Source organism: Astyanax mexicanus, chromosome 2 (assembly GCF_023375975.1).
Source record: "Astyanax mexicanus isolate ESR-SI-001 chromosome 2, AstMex3_surface, whole genome shotgun sequence".
NCBI classification, from domain to species: Eukaryota; Metazoa; Chordata; class Actinopteri; order Characiformes; family Acestrorhamphidae; genus Astyanax; species Astyanax mexicanus.
In genome coordinates, this window is record NC_064409.1 from 74,316,471 (window position 1) to 74,340,547 (window position 24,077).

Genomic DNA, 24,077 nt, shown 5'->3' on the forward strand with positions numbered 1-24,077 from the left:
TGAACTTCAGACCAGCTGTTTACTGTTTCTCCACTCCAGCAAAAGATGCTCCACATATGAGCTGCTAACAAACACATCCATTTCCCTTTATAAAGCTACGAGTCGTCTCTCAAATATGAGTTTTTCTTTTGTTGTTGGTGAAGAAGGCGACGTTTATACAGGTATCAATGTGCAGCATGTGAGGCGTTTCAGGGACAGATTCGTTCACAATACACACAGATACAGGATTACTTACATTTGTGAATGTGTACCTTCAAGAAAGACAAATATGATCTAAGCAAACAATCAGATTTTAGCAATGTGGCTTGTAATGTGAACGTAGGCCTTTAGGCCCTTTGTAGGCCTAAAGGAAGCTCTATCCATCCATCAGTTAATTTTCTTGCATGGTTGAGATCCATCACTGACTCTTGTCGGCTAAACTGAAACATATGGTCATCTCATCTTCCTTACAGCACCAGATGTTCTGATTTTCTGGCTTTTTTTTTCTTTAAAAACTAGCAAACAACCCTCAAGATTGTTTTTTGAACACATTTTGTCAACATTTAATGCAGATGTTTCCAAACTTCACCATAAACCAAACACCGAAGACACCCTGCTAAAAATAACTTTCCAGATACAGCAGTTAAAAAGCAATGGTCCAAATCCTGCCGACTACGCCAACTGATGCATGTTTTATTTTTTGCACCGAATAGGAAGACTTAGGAGACAGAGGGCCGAGACTCCACTACGATTACATGAGATAAAAACTCTTCCTCTACGGTGCAAAAAAGAAAACATACATCACTGCCTAGATATTCCATCATAGGTTGTGTGTAAAGCCTGAAAAATCCGATCACGTTCTGCCCAAGCCCAACCGACCCATAAACTGTCATTATGAGCCTGAGCCGCCCCATGAACTGGCTGTTTTCGGGCTCTTTAAATAAGCGAAATCTGTTCAAAATGATGCTAATTAACATTGCAACACTGAAGAAGCACAGATCTATTATTTAATAAAAATGTTTAAGAACAGCTGCACACGTGTGCGTGAGCCCCAGAGCTGCGTGATTTTAACATTCTAACTGGTGTACCTTTTTTAAGGTTATAATAGTTTCACATTTTCACTCTAGTTTAATTGTATTTTGTTTTCACTTTTTCTCCTCCAATTCAGTTAGTTGTAATTGTTTTTTAGAGTGGAAAGAGAGAGAGAGATTTATCAGTTCATTCTCCCACGTGGGCTGCTGTGGTGTATGAGCTACTCACTGAGGTAAAGGTTCTCACAGCTGCTTCTCAGAAGGACTTATAGCTGTGTGGAGTTCCTAATACTGTATATCCTGTTTCACTACAAAACATGTGCTTTTATCTCCCTCAAGCTCATATTCTAATCCCATACAGAATTCTGCAGCTTCCTCAGTGTTTTCTGTGGTTAATTCGCACTGTAAACAGAAGTAATGCCGCGGAGCGCGAGGTGCCGCGCTGCCGCTGTTGTGCCAAAATCTGACCCCTGCCGAACCGGTTCCCCTTTGCGAGCAGAATTGGCACAACACCAGCTGCTGACAAACTGCTGGAGTGGAAACAGCGCTTATAAATAAATGAACAAACACGAAAATAAGGGTATTCTATCAGAAATTTCAGTTTGTTTTAGTCAGTTTTAGAAACACACAGTACAGTTCCAGTTAGTTATCTTTTTTCTTTTTTTTTTTTGAATACGGTTTTTATTAGTCTCAGTCATAGACTGTATATAGCTGGACAGAGCATCGTCTCTTAAAAGTGAAGCCACCACAGGTCGGGCGCCCCCTGCTGTTCGGCTGCAGAAAGCTGTGTAACTCCACCCATCCCCATAGGTTTCAATGGCAAAACAGACAACATTCAATCACGTTTTGTTCTAATATACTGTAATTCTACCTCCATTATTTAAATGCAGCAGCTAGTGTAACCTCTGCTTATATTGTACAATTTTTATATCCCCACAGAATTCGGTTTTTAAAACTTTATTCGGCTCTATTCAAAAAAGGTGTGGTTATGGTAAAAGGGCTGCTTATGGGCGGGACCAATAACAGACCGTCAGCTCCGCTCCGCCCCGCTCTGCAGTCTGTGACCGCGAGGCAGCCCTCAGGGGCGGGGTTATTTAAATGAGTAGGCGGTCTCTCCACAGCCTTTCTCCCTCCTCTGGTCTCTACTGCGCAGACTCTGGTCTCTGAATCGCCAAAATGGCGGAAGATTTTGGCTTCATTTTCATTGAATGAATGGGAACGGCGACACGGCGTCCATCTTTATATACAGTCTATGGTCTCAGTTAACGAAAATGTTTTTTTTTTTTCGTTGTTTTGTTCGTTTTCATTAACAATAATACTTGGTTACTTAGCTATATTGTGATTATCACGCCAGAGCTTTATATAAAATAAAATTAGCATTAAAAAACAGATGTCTACATCTCAGACTATTTCCTGGAGCCCGACCAGGTATGGGCAGAGAATCTAAGCTCTAGCTGTGAGTGGTTTATATTGAATATATTGGAAGATCAACTCCATATCAATGCCTGTTAACTTGAATGAATGCTATAAAAGCTCCTGTGGGTGCGATGTGTAGGTGTCCTAATACTTTTGTCCACATAGTGCACTAGCAAGAACTAGCAAGAGTAGTTTCAAGTGGGAAAAGCATGGAGGAACTGACCAGTGGGAGTTGATGATCTTGCAGAGTGCAAGTTCGCAGCACATGCGTAGGTTAGCCTGGTGGTCGGGGAGCATGGAGGGCGGAGTTCTCATAGGGTCCACCTCGCAGTTCTCCTCCGACTCGTACAGTGCACGAATAAACTCACCTACACACGAGAGAGACCTTATTACTGCCATTGTCCTCAACATCTGTAATTATTTCAGCAATTCAGAGCGAAGAGGTGTCATCATTACCATCGTCATCATCATCACCATCCTGAAAAATCTTTATAATTATTAATAATTATAATTTCCATCCTGAAATTGCTCAAAAAACAAGCAATCTTCATAACCAATGCGCTAATTCTATTCCTAAACATTGTTTACGCCATTATCATCACAACCACACTGCCAACTTACCAATGGTGTCTTTAAGGTAGCGGTGTCCAACAAGTTTGAGGTACTCCTCTATGGCTTTGGTGGCCAGTGTATTCTCCCTGAAGATCAGATGCTCTCTGTCTATAAAGCGATCCACCTCACTCAGTGCCATGTCTGACAGAAAATCCTGCAAAAGATATTACATTTCCCAAAAATTAGCCTTGTACACACATTTAATCACTTTGTGTCTGCAGCCTTTATAGCACCATTGTTCTAGTTACTAGATCTGTCATGATCTAGGGCAGATTTAGGCATATTTAAAGGAATCAGTCATCAGTTATTTTAACCTACTGAGATCCAGACTTTTGTTTGATGTGCATTTTTTATTTCTTCTAGTTGTTTGGGAATAATAGGACCTAACAATTAAAATAATAAAAACTAACTAACTAACTGTTTTTGGTCCGTTTATTATTATTATTACGCTTCTTGACCCTTTCGCCCATTTTTGAGGCATTTCCGATACTGGAAAACTCACGCATTGTGGCACAGGCCTCAAACTTGGCGAAAATTTAAAAGTTCCACAGAGCTTGGACTTTGGCGTGGTTCAGGAGCTCTATAGCGCCCCCAAACGTCGGCAGTGGCCGGGATGAAGTTTGTCCAATGTGCACCAATTTTGGTACGCTCATTGACCTCCTCATAAAGAACAAGGATCACTTGGATTTATTTGACTCCGCCCAACAGGAAGTCGGCCATTTTGACAGGAAGTCGCAAAAAAAAAAAGTTTCCGGCTGGTTTTCGGAGGGGTTAACATTATTGAAAACTCCTAAAATTTTACAGACCTATTTGGCTTAGGCCATACTTTGACCTTAAATTGAAATTTTGTATATTCGTGTGTCATCAGCTCTCTAGCGCCACCTATTTCGTATGACATTTTTGGAAAGCGCTCAGCCTCTTGACAATTGGCAGGTTCAATAAGGCCTCGAAATGATTTAGATATATATTGTCATTTTTGTTGTGTGTAGCTAGATGACTCTACAGCGCCCCCTATTTAATTGGGCTAATAAATTAGCTGTGGCCTTCTCAAAAATTCTCAGATATTCTCGATTTTTGGCAGAAACATAGACAATATGATTCCGCACATATTAGCCATCGGCATGCATTAGCTCCGCCCAACAGGAAGTTGGCCATTTTGGAATTTGTGAAATTTTTACGCATTTTTCACGCACTCATTCAAACTCCTCCTAGAATCTTCGTCAGATTACCTCAAAATTATCTGTGGATAGGCTCCAGACATACTTGGTGATAAATTGCGAAGGAATAGTCGATAGCTGAAACGACGACGTAACAGCGGGCAATTCATTTAATGGAGACGCAACACTAGCCCAAATAGAAACCTTAGAATGGTAAGAACACAGGTGTTTGAAAAATCATGAAACTTTACAGAATCATAATAGACATCATTACACACATTGTCACTGTTGGTATGATTGACTCCACCCAACAGGAAGTCGGCCATTTTGAAATATGTGCATTTTACACACATTTTTTGCATACTTTGTCGAACTCCTCCTAGGGAATTTGTTGAATACTCTTGATATTTGTCAGCAATAAACTACTAACATACCTGATGATAAATTGCGAAGGAATAGTTGATATCTTAAACGAGGACGAAATGGCGGACAGTTGAATTGCTTGAGATACCCCATTAAAACAGGAAGTGAATACATTCTGGTGTTGGTAGGTGTTTGAGGAGGTTACAATGGGTGAAAACTCACAACATTTTACAGGCCTGCTTGATTTACGCAGTCCTTTGATCTAAAATTGTAATTTCATATGTACGTATTTCATTGGCTCTATAGTGCCACCTAGGTTTCAATGCATATTTGACATTACAGTAATGCTCAAAAACTCTTGAAAAGGGTCAGATTCCATAAGACCTAAAAACACTTTACAAATATTGTGATAATTTTTTCATGTGTAGCTAGCGGACTCTACAGCGCCCCCTAATTTTTTCTGAAAATAAATTAGCTGTGGATGTGTCAAAATTTGTCTAATCTTCTCTAATTTTGGTAGGAATGTAGATACTATGACCCTGCACATATTTGCAATTGGATTGTTTTAGCTCCGCCCAACAGGAAGTCGGCCATTTTGAAATTTGTGAAATTTTTACAATTTTTTTACAAACTCATTTAAACTGCTCCTAAAGTTTTTGTCAGATTACCTCTAAATTAGCTGTGGATGAACAAAAGACATATGTGATGAAAATTGCCAAAGGAATAGTTGATCGCTAAAACGGTGACGGAATGGCGGACAGTTGATTTACTAGAGACGCAACACTAAACTCAAGTGAAACAATGACACGGTCTGAACACAGATGATTAAATATTCCTGAAACTTGGGAAAAACACAAAACATATCATTAGACACGTTTTCAATATTGGTAGGAGTGACTCCGCACAACAGGAAGTCGGCCATTTTGAAATATCTGCATTTTACACACATTCTTTGCGTATGTTGTCAAACTACTCCTAGAAAATTTTATGAATTCTCTTGGTATTTGGTAAAAATAAACATTGAATATATCTGATGATAAATTGTGAAGGAATAGTCTAAATCTCAAACGAGGACGAAATGGCGGACGGTTGAATTTTTGAGATGACACATCAAAACAGGTGGTTGACGCCTAGGTAATGCTAGGAGTTTTGAGGAAGTTTTAATTGAGAAAAGCTCACAAAATTTGACCGGCCTGCTTATATGAGGCTGTTGTTTGATCTAGAAGTAGAATTTCAAATGCATATGTTTCAACAGCGCTATAGCGCCACCTGTACTTTAAATAGGTATTTCACAAGTTTAATAGGATAGAAAAGTCTTGAAAATTGCCACACTCAGTGAGACCTCAAAATTACTTTCACCGGTTTCTTGATTTGGCCCGGTACAATTGGCGCTGTTGTGCGAGGGCCCTACGTCCCCCTGTGACAGGGGGACAACTCGTTGCACTTGTTCTTCTGAAGATGCAAGGTTTTATAGTGGATATTTAAACGCTAAAAAAATAATAACGCATTACTGATTCCAATTTACTCAGGTGTTTTAATGCCTTAACTTGACAGCCTTAATAAAAAAGAAGTAGTTTTTGCAAAAAACAATGTCCTCATAAGGGGACAATAGTTTATTTTAACATTTATCAATAATTTTAGCTTTCTACAGTAAGCTATTAAACTAGTCTCAAACATAAAATCTGATGAGAATTTTTACCTGACCCATATTTCTGTCTGGACTGGCTGTAGAAACTTTTGTCTGGGATTCCTGAGATCTTGTTTTCAATTAGTTAAGTGTAATTTTGTTTTGTAACCACTAGATGGTACGGGCAGTCTCTCCATAGCAGACCAAAAGGTCAACATTTGGAAAAAATTAAGTATCATGGTGCATGGTGACATGGTGGAGAAGCAGAAATGTAACGTCCACATATGAGGACGCAGGGTCTCAGGAGGTTTATCCAAATCCAGAGCGCCATCTATTGTCCTTAAAGCACTGTTACCGGACACTGTCCAGCCAACCGGGGTTAGCAGCAGGCTACTGGCTGATAATAATCACCTCTGAATGCGGAAAGAGCTAGTGATTAGCGTGGTTAGCGGCTAATGCTAATACTGCTGGAGAACTAAACTGAAATTCCTGTATAACTCTGTACTTCCGCAGAGTGGATTTACTGCTCCTTAATACCTGACTGATAGAATTCATACATAAAGAGCACCCGATTAAAAGGCACACTGACTATTTTTGGGAAAATTAATTATTTTAGGTGCACCTTATAGTAAAAAGAATGTTATTTTACTTAGCGTATCTAAACTGTAGCTCTATATTATTTAAATACAAAGATCAGATCATAATGATATTACCTGTTACCCAGCATTAAAGAAACACTAAAAAATATATAAGCTAATAATAAAAAGCACTGACCTTGGCCTTGCCAGTGCTCTGCAGGATGTGCACCAGGGCACAGGCCACCTCCTCCTTGCTCTTGACGCTCAGCAGCGGCTCCAGCACGGCGCAGAGAGTGCGGTAATTATTGGTCACGTACTCCGCAAACTCCTTATACAGCTCCATGGGCAGGATGCTCATGGTCTGGTAGCGGGATTTGAGCCGCAGTGAAGCGTTAATGACCTTGCCGCTGCCCACACCTCCACCCTTAGCCAGAACGCTGGGCTGGATGACCGGGTACCACTGCTCCACAAACTGCCGACCAGTGATGCTGGAGATGGGGATGCTGACCAGGCCCAGGTACGTGCTCTTCTCCTGCAGAAAACAATATATATAATTCAGTCTTGTTTAATATTCATGTTAATAATAATTTGCAATGTTTTTCTACATTGTAAATGAATACTGAAGTGATCCAGACTATAAAGAAACACATAAGGAATCATGTAGTAACTTAAAATGTTAAACAAACCAAAATATACTCTGTGAAGAATTTAGTTGCTCTTATCTGGGGTTAAGCTGTTAACTTGCAGTTTTTGAGTCTGGTAACTCTGATGAACTTATCCTGTACAACAGAGGAAACTCTTGCTCTTCCTTTCCTTGAGTGGTCCTGATGAGGGCCAGTTTCATCCTAATATTTTTGATGGTCTTTGCGTTGACTGCACTTGAGGATACTTTTTTTTCTTTACTTTCCGGGCTATAAGCTACTACTTTTTGCACACGGTTTGAACACTGCGACTTATTTAATGATGCAGCTAATATATGTTTAGCTAAGTGCGGACCATGCTTGAGAGAATTAATGGAATGAAAGAAAAAAGGGTGGGGGGGGGGCTTGAGAATTTTTGGGCTGGAGTTTTGAACTGCTTAGCTGAAGGAGCCTGCAGTTACTGTATATCCCCTCTTTAAAAAAATGGTAGTAGAGTGGATGAAAGGGAAATGGTGGTCGGTTTGCGAACTTTCGTCACAAAAGCTAGGTAGAGCTGTTTTTTATAGGGCGGTTGATTGATAAGGGGTGGAGTTAAAATGTGGTCCCAAACTTTTGTAATTGCACTCTGCACTCTGCAACTCTGAAGCACTGAAACTTTTAAAGTGGTGCTCTGAGCTGATTGGAAGGCTTGGATAAAAAGCGGCGAGAAATAATTTATCAAAACATTATAACCAACAGTCATAATGTAACCTCTAGCGACCACATGTTTACGTGACACGCGTGCTCACAAAAGGGAGTCAGATTCTGCCGGGGAGTCGAAAAACGATTATTATTTTCTACAAATTCATTTTTTCTACTGGGTGCGACTTACATTTAGTTGCACTAGATAGCCTGGAAATTATGGTTGAGTGAGTTGAGTCGTTCTTACTTCTCATAGCAAGTCATTGAACTTGACGATACAGTTTTTTTCTCTACTTAGTTGAGTAGTTCTTTATGTATTAGAACATTACTTAAATAGAGCTATTCACTGTATACCTGTAACTCTACCTCTTCACAACTTTGCAACTGATGCTCTCAAATACATTAAGAGGCAAGAAATTCAAGTAATTAACTCTTGATGAGTTCAGCACAGCTGTTAACTGAAAGCCTGAATTCCAGGTGACTCTACCTCATAAAGCTGACTAAGAAAATACAGCCAAGATGTGTAAAACTGTCATCTTAGAAAGAAGTGTAAAATATAAAACATATTCTGGTTTGTTTAAAACTTTTTTGTTTAGTACGTAATAATTCCATGTTTTTCTTTATAGTTTGGATGACTTAATGACTCTAATGAGCTAAACCACATCTAGCGTTCAGACCTTGCGTCTCTTCTTGTCCGTCTCCTTGTAGAGGTGCAGGCGCAGGCTGCGGATGGCGGGGAGGTTGTTGAACTCGAAGTGCTCGCCCCAGAACACGGTGTCGGTGCGAGGCTTGCTGGTGGTGCGGGCATACAGCATGTCGTCCAGACACAGCTCGCAGTAATATCGCTTTTTAGGGGGGAGGTCCCGCGCCTCGATGATCCACAACTTGAGAACATTGTCCACACGTCGACTGTTATCCTGCAGTAGAAACAGAATTATTACAAATTGGAAAATATTATATACAACTAAAGTGGTCTTTGCATTTTTTTTACAGAGCTGTATATTCACAATAAAACTCAGATGAAGACCTGTCAACCCAGTTATGAAAACCTTTAAAGTCATTTTGAAAATGTTTAGAAATGGTGTAAAATTATTGGAATGTTAAACCTAAACGTAATCATCTTGGGTGTGATGTCATTCCCAGCTCAGACAACAAACCTTTAAGATAAATAAGCCTACCGACTACAACACCACCATGATTAACATCAGTGTGATGGGTCCTAAAATAGAACCCTGTGGGACTCCTCAATATATGTGAAAACAAACAGCTGCCAAATAATTCAATAATTCACCACAGTTTCTGCATTATGATAAATAACTGAATAATACGCCTGCAGTTCAGGTGATTAATGCTGCCACTGATGCAAATGAGTTCTGACTACATGGTCCTCCATAACTTCTGCTCATTGTCAGTTTCAGTTTCAGGTGAATAATTTCTTTTAATTAGAAAACTTTCTGTTAGAAATCCCCAGTCTGTGCAGGATAATGAGTCTCAGGCTGGGTTGCCAGCTCCTGCTTGACTTCTGAGAGAATTCTGAGAGCTTCCTGCTAATAAATAATCAAACACAGGTAAATAATTCAGAAAACTGAAAATATGAAAGCTATCCCAGTTAACAAAGTGCATCCTTTAAAGGAGAACTCTGGTGTGAAATTGACTTGGGTGCATTAAAACGTGATTGAAAGGATTTACCTTTGTGGAATATCCCTCCTCAGCTCTCCTGCAGCTTTCTGAAATCCAGTATTTTGTGCTCTTTGCCCAAACAGGCTTTAGAATGAGTGAGATGGGGCATATTTTGCGCCTGCAGATAAATCACTTTTTCACTGCTATTCAGGCCCAAAGTAGCTCCCCACCTCATAGGAAGAATCCTGACATTTAAAACAAGGTATTTAGAACTTTTAAACTGCGTGAGAAGTTTATTAAAAGCCACTGTTTACCTCCCATAAAAACGAATAGTAAAACATTTGAGCAATGTTTATGTAATTTGTTGTTGGTTCTTTGCATTCTAATATCGACATTAACCAGATATTTTCAGCTGGAAACAGCTGGATTTCATGCATTTCCAAGAAAATAATTTTGCAATCTCTTCAACTATCTTATCTATTCATTCGTGCTCAATGGTTGACTTATTGTGAAACCCAGAGATTTACCTACGCTATGGGATGTAAAAAGTGTTTTTAATAAACTTCTTGTGCAGTTTTAAAGTTCTTAATGCCTCATTTTAAATGTCAGGGCTCTCCAGATTCTACCAATGAATTGTGGAGCTACAAGGGTTGGACAATGAGACTGAAACACCTGGTTTTAGAGCACAATAATTTATTGTGGTGACGGACAGTTCTGGTGGAAACAGGAGAGTTGAGGTGCACATTGAATTCTGCGTGATTTGAGCAGCCGTGGTTTTATGTTTTTTGGATACAATCCGGGTTAGCACCCAAACATCCCTTTCAGACAGCTTCCTCTTACAGCGTCCACAGTTAATCCTGTTGGATGTGGTTGGTACTTCTTGGTGGTATGCTGACATTACCCTGGATACCGTGGCTCTTGATGCATCACAAAGACTTGCTGTCTTGGTCACAGATGCCCCAGCAAGATGTGCACCAACAATTTCCTCTTTTGAACTCTGGTATGTCACCCATAATGTTGTGTGCATTGCAGTATTTTGAGCAAAACTGTGCTCTTACCCTGCTAATTGAACCTTCACACTCTGCTCTTACTGCAGGTGCAAAATATGCCCCATCTCACTTATGCTAAAGCCTGTTTGGGCAAAGTGCACAAAATACTGGATCTTAGAAAGCTGCAGGAGAGCTGAGGAGGGATATTAAACAAAGTTAAGTACTTTTTATCACGTTTTAATAGTCCATTTCACACCAGAGTTCTCCTTTAAAGTCCATAAAGCTGATTTAAGCAATGTAAGTGTAATAACATTTATGCTTGTATGAAATCCTTTCAAGTTACACGTATAAGAGTAGCTGGGTTCCAAACTGTGACCTATTCACTACATAGTGCACTATTTTGAGGTTCACAAATGTTTAGTGATATCCCACAACACTGTGTCTTTGAATCTGAGTTCTCTGAAGGAATTTGATCTTTATACTAAATTATTTTCCAGGCTACATTCACACAAAGGAGCTCTGAGCTGGCACAGGCGTTTGAGTGACTGGCGGATATTTAACACCAGCCTGACATTTGGTATAAAAAGAGTCTGTCAGTGTCCTGCACATTGCAGGAATTACAGTCTGACATTTTGACATCACTGTCTGACAACCTGGAAGGCCATAGCAACAGTCAGGGCGTCCGAACCCATCTACCAGCACTGACGCATCCAAACGAACCAAACTCTAGACAGCTTGCATCACCAAATCTGAATTACAAGTGGTGTAATCAGGTCTATATATAACTTAATATACTATTTATAATAAAGTAATCTAAAACTAATCTAAAACTAATCTATTAAAAGCTTATATCATATTCACCATCAAACCAAGCTGAACTGCTTGAGTTTTTGCACCAGGAGTGGCATAAAGTTATCCAAAAGCAGTGTGTAAGACTGGTGGAGGAGAACATGATGCCAAGATACATACAACTGTGATTAAGAACCAGGGTTATTCCAACAAATATTAAATTCTGAACTCTTAAAACTATGAATATGAACTTGTTTTCTTTGCACTATTTGAGGTCTGAAGGCTCTTTTTTTGCATCTTTTTTTGTTATTTCAGCCATTTCTCATTTTCTGCAGATAAATGCTGTAAATCACAATATTTTTATTTGGAATTTGGGAAAGATTTTGTCCGTAGTTTTTAGAATAAAACAACAATGTTCATTTTACTCAAACATAAACCTATAAATAGCAAAATCAGAAAAACTGGTTTAGAAACTGAAGTCTTATCATTTTCTCCAGAGCTGTAAATGAATATATATGAAGGAACACATAAGGAATCATGTAGTAACTTAAAGGTGTGAAGCATTTACATGTTCTTTTCTGGGGAGCTGTTAACTCTAATAAACTTATCCTGTACAACAGAGGAAACTCTTACTCTTCCTTTCCTGGTCTGAACCTGATGAGAGCCAGTTTCATCATTACGTTTTTGATGGTCTTTGCATCTGCACTTTCAAATGGCTGGACAGAGATGCTATAGACCTTAACAGTGCTAAAAATGTTCATTTAAATTCAGCAAATTTGTTCATTATTAGTAAAAAAAAAGAGCTAAAAATAAAAAAAATAATAAATATCACTATTGGGAAGTTCTTGAAATGTTTTGGATTGCCTGGCCTTCATTTCTTAAAGTATGTTTTTCTTTACTTAGTTGAGTAGTTCTTGCTTCTCGTAATCTGGATTAGAACATTACTCAAATATTCACTATTCACTGTATACCTGTAACTCTACCTCTTCACTACTTTACAACTGATGCTCTCAAACACTTTAAGAGACACTTTAAACATGTTTTGTTTACTTAATAATTCCATATGTTTTTCTTCATATTTTGGATAACTTCAGTATCAAACTAAAATGCAGAACATTTTTAAATAATAAAAAAAAAACACTTAATTGGTGTGTCCAAACTTTTGAATGGTACTGTATATACAGACAGTGTTCGTGGCACAGTTATGTGAATTATGGGAGTTGGAGTGAGGTCTGGTAGTGGGTGCAGATGAATGAGACATTCCATTTCTGAAGTTGTGCAGGTATTTAACATTACTTCATCTAATAAATCTAATATTGTATCTAAATATGTAACAAAAATGCTAGTATTACCACACACAGTGAACAGTGCAGTGTGCACCAAATGCAATGCAGGCCAACAGATGCTTTTGGCCATATAGTTTTATCTGTAACCGTATCTGTAGCCTTTTGAACGCTAGTTGTGCTAGGTGGGCTGTGATTTAGGGGGTTGAGGGACTGTGATCGATGTGTGTTGGGTCCTCACCTTGTTGGGTTTAACAGCTCGCTGCAGGTTCTCTATCCACTTGTCCCTCTCAGCTGCCGAACGGCAGGCAAAACACTTTGTGCCCGAGGCTGTTGTTACCTGAAGGTCACGAACAAAGACACACACACACAGTTGTTCAGATGGTCAGATGTAGGGCTAATGCTTGGTTATTTTTACTGAGGGCACACACACATAGATACACACAGACACACACACACACACCTCAAAGCAGTACTCCTGGCCGAGGATGCTGGAGTGGACGGGTTTGATGATGGCATCCTCGTCCAGCGTGAGGTCCAGCGCCTCGGCCGCGCTGCTCGGGGACAGCAAAGACTCATGGGAGTGGGACTCCTTAAAGCTCTGCATCAGACGCGTTCTGCAGAGAGAGAGAGAAAGAGAGAGAGAGAGAGAGAGAGAGAGAGAGAGAGAGAGAGCATGTATAGTCGCTGTAGAAAAATATTGCCAATAGAATATGCCCAATGTCCAGGTGTGGGCTAGAGGGGTATGAAGCTTCCCAAGTATTGAGCTGTGGAGCAGTAAAGGAACTGTGTTCTCTGGAACGATGGAGCTCCATCCAATTCTTCTGCATGGGATATTGAGTTGGGGAATTGGGGATGTGGTGGGGTGGTGATCATCCAACATCCAGAATCCAGACCTCAATAACACTAGGTTTTGTCTCTGAATTCAATCAAATCCTCACAGCAATGCTATAAAATCTAGGAGAAAGTCTTCCCTAAAGACAGTTAATACAACAAAACAACAGGGGTTGGACAATGAAACTGAAACACCTGGTTTTAGACCACAATAATTGATTGTGGTGACGGACAGTTCTGGTGGAAACAGGAGAGTTGAGGTGCACATTGAATTCTGCCGTGATTTGATCAGCCGTGGTTTTATGTTTTTTGGATACAATCCGGGTTAGCACCCGAACATCCCTTTCAGACAGCTTCCTCTTACAGCGTCCACAGTTAATCCTGTTGGATGTGGTTGGTCCTTCTTGGTGGTATGGTGTCATTACCCTGGATACCGTGGCTCGCACACTAAAATGACAGGTGTTTCAGTTTCATTGTCCAACCCCTGTAGGACAAACTCGAATTATTATTATAAAATCTTTAAACCCTTCAAACTCCTGGTGTAATTAGTCTGGGAAGGTGAAATTACAATAATCATATTTGGATGTGGACCAAAAACAACCACACTATGAACTTTGAGAAGTGGTGGTCTTGGTCTGGTTCTAAAAAACATACTGCAAAATTACATGATATGAACTGGATCCAATCTAACTAAACACTGCATCGTAGATTAACACTAAAATAATTCAAATTATGAAGAAAACATATTTACAAATTATTTAGTAAAAAAAAAACAAAAAAAAAAACAATATTTTCATAATTTAGATTTTTCAAAGAAGCACCTCTTGCAAATCTTGCCTGGATTTTCTCAGTCAGATTTATGAGTCACCTGGCATTTCAGGCTTTCAGTTAACAGCTGTGCTGAACTCATCAAGAGTTAATGACTTGTATTTCTTGTCTCTTAATAAAGTGTTTGAGAGCATCAGTTGTAAGATAGTGAAGAGGTAGAGTTACAGGTATACAGTGAATAGTGAATATTTGAGTAATGTTCTAATACATATTATGAGAAGCAAGAACTGCTAATAATAAAGACTTTAAACTATCCTCAAGTGCAGTCACCGCAAAGACCATCAAAAACGCTATGATGAAACTGGCACTCATCAGGAGTTCCTTCTGTTGCTCAGCATAAGTTTATCAGAGTCATCATCCTCAGTTAACAGAGTATTTTGGTTTGTTGAACACTTTTAAGTTACTACATGATTCCTTATGTGTTCCTTCATAGTCTGAATGACTTCAGTATTCATTTACAACATAGAAAAAACCAGCACTTTAAACAGTGTATTTAGTCAGAATTTCCCAATTCTACCTAAAAAATTATAATATAAGGGCCCTTTGATTCTGATGGTCAATGAAAATGTCCTGATCTTTCAGTATTTCTGCTGAACCAGCTCCAATCACCCACAGACATCCACCAGGGGTCATCCTGAGATATGGGGGAGTCAGTGTTGTGTCCTGCCTGGGCAGGATTGAGGCACAAAGTTCATGGAAAGTGGACGATAGTGGACGATAACTCTCTCACAGACTGGTGTTATCCTTACCTGACTGGACTGATGTTGTTAATAAGACACAAGGATGAGCAACAAAGAGAGCATTAGAGAAAGATTGATGCATGTGATTCATTTTTGTTAGGACGCCCAGCTTCTTTCTTTTCCCTAACAGCGTTATGTGTCAGGTGTTGTTTTATTGGCGCATTAGGTTTTATTAGTATAAACCAGAGGTCGGGTAAACACTGGCTGCAGAGAATTCTTTATTTTTAGCAACTTCACTACTGCTGGTCTCCAGCTGAAGCTTTACACAGGATGCTTTTATGCCTCGTAATGGCGTCCAAACCATCTGAATGTGGTAAATAGGACACTAGGGTGTAGTTAAACCAACGGTCCCAGTAACACCAGAGTAAATGGGCTAAATAGCTTCAAGCTGGAAAGGCAGATGTGTGTAAATGAGCTGTGAGCTGTCACAAAAACAATGAATTCAAAATTTTCAGATTGGACCATACAGGGGTTGGACAATGAAACTGAAACACCTGTCATTTTAGTGTGGGAGGTTTCATGGCTAAATTGGAGCAGCCTGGTGGCCAATCTTCATTAATTACACATTGCACCAGTAAGAGCAGAGTGTGAAGGTTCAATTAGCAGGGTCAGAGCACAGTTTTGCTATAAATATTGCAATGCACACAACATTATGGGAGACATACCAGAGTTCAAAAGAGGACAAATTGGTGGTGCATGTCTTGCTGGCGCATCTGTGACCAAGACAGCAAGTCTTTGTGATGTATCAAGAGCCACGGTATCCAGGGTAATGTCAGCATACCACCAAGAAGCACCAACCACATCCAACAGGATTAACTGTGGACGCTGTAAGAGGAAGCTGTCTGAAAGGGATGTTCGGGTGCTAACACGAATTGTATCCAAAAAAACATAAAACCACGACTGCTCAAATCACGGCAGAATTCAATGTGCACCTCAACTCTCCTGTTTCCACCAGAACTGTCCGTCAGGACAATAAATTATTGTGCTCTAAAACCAGGTGTTTCAGTTTCATTGTCCAGCCCCTGTATATGGTTTAGTCATTAGTCACAATTCCCTCCTAGTAGCAATAACTCCCACTATCATACATTATTACATGTTTTGGGAGGGTGAATTTTGGCCTGTGCTTCCTCTGAGTCACATAAAGCCAGACAATTGCTCCTTCTTTTCTAACTGCAGCTTACAGAACATCACGGCACAGCTAAACACGCTTGGAGGAGAACACTAATTCTGCTACATCAGTTAACACTGGCCAGGAACAGCGAAGGGGGAGAGGAAGGGCATTCTACTCACTCAGTGAGCAAAGCCACTTTTTCTCTTCGGGACAACATTTCCATATTTTCTCACATTACAACCACAAACATAAATATATTTCATTGGAATTGAATGTGAAACACCAACACAAAGTGTATACAATTGTACACAATTGTGAAGCGGAAAGAAAATGATGCATGATTCTTAACAATAATTTTGCACACCACATTTTTCAGTTTTTTATTTGTAAAAAAAGTTTTGAATCATGCATAATTTTCTTTCCACTTCACAATGTATATCACTTTGTGTGATCTCTCACATTAAATTCCAATTAAATATGTTGGTACCACTTTATAATAAGACTACCTTTATAAAGGGTTTATAAATGGTTTACAATTAGTTTATTAATGGTTAGTAATTTGGTTGTAAATGCTTTATAAATCATTAATAATCAGTTATAACACATACGTAGAAAGGGCAACAATGACCTGTTGTTTGCCAAATAGTGAACCCACAGCCATCTATATTGTTGCCCTTTCTACTTATAACTTATTATTAAGGATTTTTAAGGCATTTACAACCTAATTTATAACCATTAATAAACTAATTGTAAGCCATTTATAAACCCTTTATAAAGGTAGTCTTATTTTAAAGTCTGATAGTCTGGACTGTGTAACTACTCGACAAGATTTATTGGGGTGGGTCAATGACAATGAGTGTAGTTAGCACTGCTTTGTCACCATAATAAAAGAATGATAATGTAGGTTTTCCAAGTTATGAGCTCTTCACAAAACATAACCATGTGCTGATACTATCTACTCTAGCTGAAAACAGGGCACACTGACGTATAACCGCACTGAGCGTTCTGCAGTGCTGTGAACATTGTGTATTCCCAGTGCAGCATCATCAGGTTTCACCGCTGTCCTACAGCTGCTCCGAGCGTCTGACAGGGTGAAGGTCACCGCACACTTCTACAGATACAGGTCGTTCACACCTCGCTGATATAAAGAACATCAGCAGTCTCAGAGGAGAGAGCAGCACTCAGCCTGAGCAGGAATCACACGGACGAGCAAGAGGAGAAGGTTATTCTCTCTCAGAGCTGAAGATGCAGTTAAATCATGACAAAAAGAAGGTTTTCCGAATAATATACGGAGCACTATCAATGAACATCTATTTTCTGGTCTATTTTCATGCATACGTCGCCCGAGTATATGGCGCATTATGCGACACTAGTAAGGAACAGGGGTGTCACCATGTTTTCCTTGTGCGATTTTACTGATTACAGGAATGTGGATATGTACTTCTGGACCTGTTTTGGTGCTTCTGGTGCTGCCTTTTACTGTAAGTTTAAGTCTGTTAGTTGTTGGTAAGTCAAAATATCCAACATCTGTCCTGCATTTGTGCTGCGTTTAACCCTTTAAACACAGTAATGCAGTGGTGCTAGGTAGTGCTGTGCGATATGACGATAAATATCGTGGGGGGATAGAAAAGTGTCTATCGTGCTACTTACCTTCTATCGTCCCTAACGTTTCTACAGTAATTTCATCCATTATTCATGCAAATATATAAAGTAGGCTACGATGAAATGTATTGGCGTGGTCACTTTACATAAACTGCGTTTATATAAGTGATAATAAAGTAATCTTAGCAAAAAATTCATAATGTGGTTTTGCGACATGACGCCGCTTTACGTTATTTGACGGACACGCCGGTTTGCAGCATGCTTTACTTTATTAAACTCATGAGAGCTGGACAATGGAGACGCAATTAGCTACTGCATCTACCTCATCTGTTTTCATTTGATACATATATATTGCTGCACTAAAAGGTAGTAATTCTCACTTGTGAAAGTTGGGATTAATGTCCCTTTGAAATAAAGTTGGAAAAAAGTAAGCAATGATATTATTTTGTCATATTTTTTGAGGAATAACTAAAAACATACTTAAATGTTGTATATCATGATATATGTCGTTATCGTGATATAAAAAATTCCATATCGTGATATACGATTTTTCCCATATCGCCCAGCACTAGTGTCAGGGGACCAGACTGAGAGTTAAAGGAGAAATCTGGTGTGAAATTGACTTTGTTGTAGTGAAACATGATAACGAGTACGAACTTTAGTTGAGTAGCACACCTTCGTTCTCCCCAAGCATTTGTAAATACAGCGCTTTTATCAAGCTTACAATGCTAGTGATATTGGTATTTTTACATCATTACCAAACTCAAAGTAGCTCCAAACTTCACTGGTAGAATTCTGAGGGTCCTAACCTTTAAAATGAGGCACTGAAAACTTTGAAAGCACACAGATAGTTTATTAAAAACACTATGTTTAAACACAGTACCTTCAAGGATTTGAAGTGTGGAGCTACTTTGATTCAAGGATTCATGGACACTTTATTGTCATTCGCATCACATGTGGTACAAGAGGTGGAACGAAATTGTGATCTCACGGTCCAGTTTACCCCCAAGAGCTGTTGTTAGAACAGATAAATATAGATAAAATAGATAAAAAAAGGAAAGAACACAATAAAAATAGAATAGAACAAAATAGATATCAAGATACATACACACAAACACAAAAGCATGCTGTTGAGCTTGTTAATGGTGTAAAATTAGAAATTCTGTTGCATGGGAAAAATGCTATGCCTCAGTCACTACCATTGTAAGCTTGTTGGGAGCATCGGCTAAAAGTGCTATTCAACAAAAGGTCGCTAAGTATTACTAATCAGTAAATACTGTACATGCAAACAATGCCGAGTTGTCGCTAAATTATACCCATGAGGAGAAAGAGCCAGGAACCACCGGTGTTCCTGCGGAGTTTAAGAGGTTAAGCTTTATCAATATTAAAATTGATAAGGATAAGGATTGTTGCAGGGTAATTGTGAGTGAAGAGTCAGTGTAATATGAAAATCATACCTCTCCTGGTCAGCACTGCGGAATCGTGGGAGAATCATGTGGCGGAAGCTTCCGGTACGATCAAGTTTGGGCTGGCTTTTCGCTCGCTTAATTGAGCTTTTCAGACGGCGGCTAAGAAAGCTCTGACAGACAGACAGACAGACAGACAGAGAGACAGACAGAGAGACAATCAATAAGAGTCAGATACACAGCTCAGATAGAGAGATATGCAAAAAAACAGTAAGAGACAAAGAGAGAGAGGGAGGGATAGTTGGTGAAGGAGAAGTCGGGGGAATATTTGATTTGGTTGCATAAAATCATACAGTTTGAAAACAAGCTGAGCTAATCTGAGCCCGTGAGTCGCTGGGGGTCCCACCACACCACGATACAATACACAGGACAAAAGAGGGAAATAGACTCATTATTCTCTACAAAGCGTGAAAATTGTCCCGTAAACACCGTTCACCCCACCCCTCTCCAAACTGCTGCTGAAAGCAAACACATCACTTCACTGTAACGGTACAAATGAAAATGTGGCTTACTGCTGCGTCTGAATGCAGTGTCAAGGACACCAGGCTTCACACACATTACAATCACTGTAACCAGTGCCAGAGGAAGGAACTGCTGCAGAACACTGCTGAAGGAGATTTGCACAGATGCAGGTGCCATGCCCATCTGGTCACCAACATCCACCACCAATGTGTTATCTGTTTGAATGTAGGTGTGACATTAAGTGACTACGTTTTTTGGTTACACTTTATTTGAAAGCTATTGTATTTTTCGCACTATAAGGCGCACAGGATTATAAGGCGCACTGGATTATAAGGCGCACTGGATAATAAGGCACACTGGATAATAAAGCGCACTGGATAATAAGGCACACTGGATAATAAAGCGCACTGGATTATAAAGCACACTGGATTATAAAGCACACTGGATTATAAAGCACACTTGATTATAAGTCGCACTGGATAATAAGGCACACTGGATAATAAGGCACACTGGATAATAAGGCGCACTGGATAATAAAGCGGGCACTATCAATAAACATCTATTTTGCAGTCTATTTTCATACAAAAGGAGCGCTGGATTAGATCGCTACGTGTCCACTGGCGCTTTCTTCAACATATGTCGCCATGCCGGATCTCTCAGCTCGCCGTGTAAACAAAAGTAGTACTGGGGAGCTATAGAGCAGTTTTCCAGCAAAAGAATCACTACACACCTCCAAACTTTATGTGGGTTCAGAGTTCATCACTACACATCCAAACTTCATGTAGCTTCAGCAGAGTTCATCACTACACACCTCCAAACTTCATGTAGCTTCAGAGTTCATCACTACACACCTCCAAACTTCATGTAGCTTCAGAGTTCATCACTACACACCTCCAAACTTTATGTAGCTTCAGCAGAGTTCATCACTACACACCTCCAAACTTCATGTAGCTTCAGAGTTCATCACTACACACCTCCAAACTTTATGTAGCTTCAGAGTTCATCACTACACACCTCCAAACTTCATGTAGCTTCAGAGTTCATCACTACACACCTCCAACCTTCATGTAGCTTCAGCAGAGTTCATCACTACACACCTCCAAACTTCATGTAGCTTCAGCAGAGTTCATCACTACACACCTCCAAACTTCATGTAGCTTCAGATTAGTTCATCACTACACACCTCCAAACTTCATGTAGCTTCAGCAGAGTTCATCACTACACACCTCCAAACTTCATGTAGCTTCAGAGTTCATCACTACACACCTCCAAACTTTATGTAGCTTCAGCAGAGTTCATCACTACACACCTCCAAACTTCATGTAGCTTCAGAGTTCATCACTACACACCTCCAAACTTTATGTAGCTTCAGAGTTCATCACTACACACCTCCAAACTTCATGTAGCTTCAGAGTTCATCACTACACACCTCCAAACTTCATGTAGCTTCAGCAGAGTTCATCACTACACACCTCCAAACTTCATGTAGCTTCAGCAGAGTTCATCACTACACACCTCCAAACTTCATGTAGCTTCAGCAGAGTTCATCACTACACACCTCCAAACTTCATGTAGCTTCAGAGTTCATCATCACTACACACCTCCAAACTTCATGTAGCTTCAGATTAGTTCATCACTACACACCTCCAAACTTCATGTAGCTTCAGCAGAGTTCATCACTACACACCTCCAAACTTCATGTAGCTTCAGAGTTCATCACTACACATCTCCAAACTTCATGTAGCTTCAGAGTTCATCACTACACACCTCCAAACTTCATATAGCTTCAGAGTTCATCACTACACACCTCCAAACTTCATGTAGCTTCAGAGTTCATCACTACACACCTCCAACCTTCATGTAGCTTCAGCAGAGTTCATCACTACACACCTCCAAACTTCATGTAGCTTCAGCAGAGTTCATGACTACACACCTCCAAACTTCATGTAGCTTCAGAGTTCATCATCACTACACACCTCCAAACTTCATGTAGCTTCAGATTAGTTAATCACTACACACCTCCAAACTTCATGTAGCTTCAGCAGAGTTCATCACTACACACCTCCAAACTTCATGTAGCTTCAGCAGAGTTCATCACCACACACCTCCAAACTTCATGTAGCTTCAGAGTTCATCACTACACATCTCCAAACTTCATGTAGCTTCAGAGTTCATCACTACACACCTCCAAACTTCATGTAGCTTCAGAGTTCATCACTACACACCTCCAAACTTCATGTAGCTTCAGAGTTCATCACTACACACCTCCAAACTTCATGTAGCTTTAGAGTTCATCATCACTACACACCTCCAAACTTCATGTAGCTTCAGAAGAGTTCATCACTACACACCTCCAAACTTCATGTAGCTTCACATTACTTTAAGAACAGTGTCATGGAATGGACAGTTTCCATGGCTGAATGGCAGCTTACTTTTGGCATTATAGTGTATGTATGTCTTGTTAGCTTATGTTTTGTACAATAAAACAACATTCAAATCTATTTTAAATAGTCAAATTGTATTATTTATTGGTGTTTTGCTTTTCAGGTAAATTGCATTGAAGTGCTACAGTACAATATGATGGAATGAGGCATGTTTTACCTCAAATGACCACCAGATTGCACTGTAGCAGAATCAAATCACTGATGCTGTTTCTGGCATGGTGACTCATACTAAGATACTGCCTACGCTCCTGTCCTTTCTCTCTCTATTTTTCCTCGTTTCTCTCTCTCTTCATCTCTCTCTCTCTCTCTCTCTCTCTCTTTTTCTCTCTCTCTCTCTCGTTCTCTGAAAGCTCTGCAGTTTGGTCGTTCATGTTTAAAAGCACCTGCTCTCATCTAATTTCCCGCAGCCTCAGTCCAGCATCGTGTCAGCGTCGGCTATAATTATCTCATCTGAAAAGCCTGACCGCAGTCCACCGAACACAACTCTTCCCAACGCGAGCCAGCAAACTTGGTAGGCGAGTTGAGCAGTGACCTCATAAAAGCGCGTGTTTTTAACCGAGACAGATGGAGGGCAGAGTGAGGACCGCCAGGAACGCTTCTCACACCACTCACTCCGTCACTTACAGCTTCCTCCACTCTAAAATTAAAGGTACAGTTTGTACAAAACCTCATGAATAAGGTACCTGAAGGCCTGCAGCTCAGTCCCCCTTTCTAACTCCCATCCGGCTGAATCAACAGACCAGTTAAAGCAATGATTCATCCAAAAATCTCATCTCATTTACACATTTACTCATTACACATTCCCCCCTTACCTTAACATAGTCCATCAGCCAAGACAGGTTTGGTTTGGTGTCCCAAGTTTGCTTCTGTTTATTTGCGTTTTGCACTGGAGCTATGAAAAATGGACAAAAGTACTGTACATTACATAGCCAAAAACATGTTAAAAAACCTTAATATGTGTACTTTTGTCCATTTTTACAGTTTTTTTAAATAGATATTTCAATCAGTGTTTGAATACTCGATTGTACAACTGCAGTTGTAACAGATCAGTTAATTAGGAGGAAATTAAAAATTAAACAAACACACTTCAGACACCAAACATTTCCCGACTGAAGAACTGGGTGTGGAAAAACACTGAACTGTGCAGTGCTCTAAGAAACTGAACATTACATTCTGATATCTTGACAGACCATATGACCCACAGTAAGCCATGATAAAAAGCAGGCAGGTGGTGAAATCAACCATTTAAATGTACCTGATTATAAAATTACATAAATAAGAAAACAACAACAGGAAATTTTGTTTTTTTTGCATAGTATCAGTAAGAGAAAGGACGAAAAGATAGAGCCAGAAGCTGCGTTCTAAAGTGTAGGCTGCATTCGTGGTATGAAACACAAAAGGAACAGTCTATTGAGGCATTGTGGGCTACCGAGGGCCAGGAAGGATACATCAGCTGCGTCCCTCAAAGCCCTCCTTTCATTGACTGCTTTACTGGCAGTATATGGAAGGTACTTCACTTTTAAATAGCTTTTTATGATGTCGCAGCTTAGAAATCCAGCCTATGTAGGATGTCCTACAATTTGGAACGCAGCTCTAGAGAAAAAAAGGACCCAAATGTATGGAGTATGGAGTGGTGGAAGGGGTTTAATGTACTGATAGAAGAAGAGGTGAGGTTATTTATAGACTATCAAAATTTTTTTGTAGAAGTGGGAGGGGTCTGGACACTGGTAAATGTCCGTGGAGTGGGTGTGGGGTTTGGTGTGGCAATGGCGGGAACGTAGGGACTGTAGCTTTTGGTGGGATTTGGTGTGACAGACAAAGAAG

The 24,077-nt window shown here is 39.8% G+C and overlaps 2 protein-coding genes across 3 annotated transcripts in view; one reads left to right on the top strand and one right to left on the bottom strand.

Annotated features, from left to right (window-relative positions):
• tmem65 (transmembrane protein 65) overlaps positions 1–24,077 on the top strand; it is a 238,354-nt gene that overhangs the window by 53,096 nt on the left and 161,181 nt on the right. The window lies entirely within an intron of this gene.
• syngap1a (synaptic Ras GTPase activating protein 1a) overlaps positions 1–24,077 on the bottom strand; it is a 152,176-nt gene that overhangs the window by 23,800 nt on the left and 104,299 nt on the right. For both annotated transcript variants that reach the window (XM_049475240.1, XM_049475239.1), the window contains exons 5-11: positions 19,339–19,460; positions 13,230–13,383; positions 13,008–13,106; positions 8,763–9,002; positions 6,960–7,295; positions 3,048–3,192; positions 2,650–2,794 (exon numbers count right to left, since the gene is read on the bottom strand). In XM_049475240.1, the coding sequence (XP_049331197.1) occupies positions 2,650–2,794; positions 3,048–3,192; positions 6,960–7,295; positions 8,763–9,002; positions 13,008–13,106; positions 13,230–13,383; positions 19,339–19,460 (1,241 nt within the window). The remainder of the gene's footprint in view (positions 1–2,649; positions 2,795–3,047; positions 3,193–6,959; positions 7,296–8,762; positions 9,003–13,007; positions 13,107–13,229; positions 13,384–19,338; positions 19,461–24,077) is intronic.